The sequence below is a fragment of the Haliotis rubra genome, unplaced genomic scaffold (genome assembly GCF_003918875.1).
Source record: "Haliotis rubra isolate DU_JTF1 unplaced genomic scaffold, ASM391887v1 Scf324, whole genome shotgun sequence".
Taxonomy (NCBI): domain Eukaryota; kingdom Metazoa; phylum Mollusca; class Gastropoda; order Lepetellida; family Haliotidae; genus Haliotis; species Haliotis rubra.
In genome coordinates, this window is record NW_025766996.1 from 161,192 (window position 1) to 165,855 (window position 4,664).

Genomic DNA, 4,664 nt, shown 5'->3' on the forward strand with positions numbered 1-4,664 from the left:
TGACAATGTATTGAAAACGTTGCCCTACATGATGACAATGCAGGGACAACAATGCCCTAGAAAGTAACAATGCAGGGACAACAATGCCCTACATGATGACAATGCAGGGACAACAATGCCCTAGAAAGTGACAATGCAGGGACAACAATGCCCTAGAAAGTGACAATGCAGGGACAACAATGCCCTAGTAGGTGACAATGCAGGGACAAGAATGCCCTACATGGTGACAATGTATTGAAAACGTTGCCCTACATGATGACAATGCAGGGACAACAATGCCCTAGAAAGTAACAATGCATCCCCCACACACCCCTTTTCTCCTGAAAGTATATTAAATGACCATTGTAACTCGTGGAAAGGGGTGAAATTGAACTGTGCAACACCCCCCACCCCACCATCTCCCCCTTTCTCAAAAAGCTGCATCCACCCTGTAACTATACCACATACATCGACGCAGTACTTACATTTTGTACTTGATGTTACAAGAGTGGAGTGGAGCCTCTCGGTCGGCCGTCGTCCAACTGTTGTGTAGTTCTCCCCCGATCAACCCAACGCTGCAGACGTGACTATATAGTGGTCGATGTTTGAGCTAATGCAAACGTCAAAACCAACTAGGTGCGTGAAATCAATCGTCTCTCGTGTTGTAGTCCATTCATTGGCTTTCTATCTCCTACGCTGGATTTTCCGTACGAATATTTTAACAGATGAATTTGAAATTGATTATGAAAGAAATTATATCATAAGATGCCTTCTAAATTAAAGGGGCGGTGGGGTAGCCTAGCGGTTAAAGCGCTCGCTCATCACACCGAAGACCTGGGTTCGATTCCCCACATGGGTACAATGTGTGAAGCCCATTCCTGGTATCCACCGTCGTGATATTGCTTTAATATTGCTGAAAACGGCGTAAAACCATACTCACTCACTCTGAATTAAACTGTTTTCAATCGAATATTGTTTAAGCCACTGCGAGTTGTACACTGTGAGTGTTCTGGTCGTCTATTTTTGTAATTAAGTCTGGGCCAGACGAGAGAAGGTTGATATGAGGAGCAACATTCGCTATCAGGAAATAACTATAGTTACAGACCCGTGAAGGTCCGGGTTAGAATGAACCTTCAGTAACCCATGCTTGTCGTAAGAGGCAGCTAACGGGATCGGGTGGTCAGGCTCGCTGACATGGTTGACACATGTCATCGGTTCCTAATTCCGCAGATCGATGCTCATGTTGTTGCTCACTGGATTGTCTGGTCCAGATTCGATTATTTACAGACCGCCGCCACATAGCTGGAATATTGCTGGGTGTGGCGTAAAACTAAACTCACTCATTCACTCACTCACTATAGTTATATATCATAGTGGAGTACCTCAACCTGACCATGCCCCATGTAAGGCTCAACGGGACAAGTGTTTCTCTCCACTGTTTTTCGTTATGGATACTTGGACATTATGACCAACAAACCATGTTTAACCACAGACGTCGCAACGAAGTCCTGTTTTTTGTGGGGCGGTGGGGTAACCTAGTGGTTAAGCCGTTCGCTCGTCGCGCTGAAGATCCGGGTTCGATTCCCCACATGGGCAGGAGGGAGGGGAGGGAGGTTCCCAATTGCGCAGGTCGATGTTCATGCTGTTGATCACTGGATTGTCTGGTCCAGACTCGATTATTTACAGACCGCTGCGGCGTAAAACTAAACTCACTCACTCACTCTACACAGTAGTCGTAATTCAAAATGATCCAACTCAATTGTCCGTCCACCAATCACTTGATTGTCTGCTTTGTTAGCGGCCGCCCTCGCGTGGCAGAGGTACTGCAGTGAGGCTTCAAGCAAAAAATACTTTCCTTTTTAGGCAGACTTTTTTTCCCCTAAACCAGAAGGAATTGTTTCTGAGGATAGCAAAGACTGGGTGTTTTTTTGGCTGGTTGTTGTATATCGCGGTACAATAGTCCAGCTATATGGCGGCGGTCTGTAAATAATAGAGTTGGAGCATAGAGATGGTCGAAGTAATATATCTGATATTTGACGTTTTAACATCAACAGGGGTATTACACCCACTGGTCAATTAACCGGGTTGGAATTGGTTTCCAGTAACCCATGGTTGTCGTAAGAGACGATTAGTGAGTGAGTGACTTTAGTTTTACGCCACAGTCAACAGTATTCCAGCCATATGGTGGTGGTCTGTAAATAATTGAGTCTGCACCAGACAATCCAGTGATTAAAATCATGAGCATCGATCTACGCAATTGTTATACGATGTCGTGTGTCAACCAAGTCAGCGAGCCTGACTACCCGATCCCGTTAGTCGCCTCTTACAGCATGAGCATCCTTGCTTTTCCAAAATTCTCTTACAAGCTTTGACCCGTGAAGATCGTGGATCGATGCTCATGCTGTTGATCACTGGATTACCTGGTCCGGGAGTAAAGCTAAACTCAATCACTCACTCACTGTTACAAGCTTTCGTGGCAGCTAGATGTCACGTCACACAGTTAATCATTAACGTGTTCAAGATACGTCTTTTAATAATGAAGACTTTAAGCCACAGTTGGCATTAATAAACACAGAATTAAGATTTGCTAATAAATGAAAAATGACGTTCAGGAATTTCAATTTATGACCATATAAATAACGAATTGTAATGTGACAAGCCTCGTCAACTGAAGGAATTTCAGCCAACTGTTTAACGTTAATTATGGCATAAATACATAATTACTATGCATCTTCACATGCAATCATGTGACGCTCGTCGTTATGTCATGAATTTCATTTCGAAAGATGTATTTTGTGTTTAAAGTGGAATCAAGTTTGGAGAAAATGTACAGCCGTTTGGTTAAAATAACTGAGTGAGTGAGTGGGTTGGGTTTTACGCCGCTTGTAGCAATAATCCAGCAATATCACGGCGGGGGACACCAGAAATGGGCTTCACATATTGAACCCATGTGGGGAATCGACCCCGGGCCTTCGGTGTGACGAGAAATAAAAGACTATTTTCAAATGATGGCTCGATCACTCTGTATATAAGTGAGTGAATATGATGTTACGCCGCTTTTAGCTACATCATGCCGGGGACACCATAATTGGGCTTCACAGATTGCACTCATGTTCGGAATCGAACCCGGGTATTCTACAAAACAACTTTATGCACCATTGCAGGGAACTTGGCATCATCTTCAACCCAGGTGCTGGTGACGTAGTCGTTGAAGGCTGCTACTCTGTCGCCGTCGGGAGACTGCTCGATGACTTCAAACCAAGCATCTTGGACCTGGTTCAGGGAAGGAGTGGCAAAGCAGCTGCTCGTCGAACGTGGGCTTGACTGCTGGGTTGTTCATGTAGTCGCGAGACAGTCCCCTCTCCAAAACTTGACGCCACAAAGCTTGAGAATAATGGAATAGGCAACCTCGGACGGAACTGTCGGGGAAGACTTCACTAATAGCACTGATAACTGCTGCTTCATAGTCGATCTGGAATATTTCTGGTGAAAGTTCGATGCCAAGTCGTCTCACAACAATATCCTTCAGCAAAGTGAAAAGCCTAACATACGTCCGCTTGGTCTTGTTGGGAAGCAACGCAAAAGCGACAGGAAACATTTTACCATTCACCAGACAATGAATGATGTACACTTGTAGCCACAGGTTAGGACACACAAAGAATGTACCATCCATAAAGAGAATGTCAGCGTCGCTCAATAATTCCAGCATCTCGGTTGTAGCAAACAGCAAAAGTCTGTCATCTTCACCGTCGTCTACACAGAGGAACTCTCGGCCATCATCGGTCTGGGTCCATATTCCTTCTAGAGTGACGCCAGCCCTGCTCTCAGGCAGTGGTGGGATGGACTTAGCTCTGTGTCTGTACAGTGCGGCCTGAATATTAGAGTACGTGGGTGCAGTTGCGGCATCATCTTCATCAAGGAGGTCGAGCTCGTTGTTGTAGATCTGCAGCACCGGTGAGATGTCAGTCTTTACACGCTCTTTTACACGGGCGACGAGTCGGATGTGTTCTCCATTCTCAAAGGGTGGGTGGCTGTGAATAGTGGAGGACACTACGTGGTCTCCGATGGTGCTGCTGCGACCATTGCATCCTGTGAGGACACACTTCCAGTGTGTAGCAACCTGTCGCTTGACATTGAGCCTGTACCGGTAGCCTGCATACAGTAACTGCTGTCCACCTCTCTGTGAAGTCACGAACTCAGCTCTCTGGAGATTTGCCATTTTGATACCGACTAAAGATCAGTGGCATGTATATATACTTTGAGAAAATTATGTTGAGATGACCCCTCATTGCAACCACAACAGACCTAATTATAATCTTTTTACTTTTATAAGATAAATCTTTTGAAGTATTAATTCTAATCAAAACAATGGGATTATCTCACCCAGGGGTAAGCATAACCCCTTCACTAATATCCTTCACTGTATACTTAAAACAAATCATGTATCAATAGTAACTTCTCAAAAGTCTTCTCTCCCATTTAGTTGCATTCGATGAAACTACAGTGGAATAGGGCCATTCCATTCCCCTGAACAGGGTAGATGGGATTTGACAGGATGTTTATATAAGCTGTAGGCGAAATAGTGGTGTAGGCGATATGAGGTCAAACCCGGGTATTCGACACAACGAGCGAACTCTTTAACCACTGGGCTACCCCATCGTCTCTCTGTATATGACCGCACCGCA

At 45.0% G+C, this 4,664-nt stretch overlaps 1 protein-coding gene across 1 annotated transcript; it reads right to left on the reverse strand.

Moving 5' to 3' along the window:
* Positions 1–3,232: 3,232 nt before the first annotated feature.
* On the reverse strand, positions 3,233–4,198 carry LOC124283893. The gene has a single exon (XM_046719930.1). It carries the CDS (start codon positions 4,196–4,198, stop codon positions 3,233–3,235), a length of 966 nt encoding a protein of 321 aa, XP_046575886.1.
* Positions 4,199–4,664: the final 466 nt, after the last annotated feature.

Bases quoted from the DNA above. Each gene is read 5' to 3' on its own strand.
- LOC124283893 (XM_046719930.1), bottom strand. From the start codon at position 4,198: ATGGCAAATCTCCAGAGAGCTGAGTTCGTGACTTCACAGAGAGGTGGA.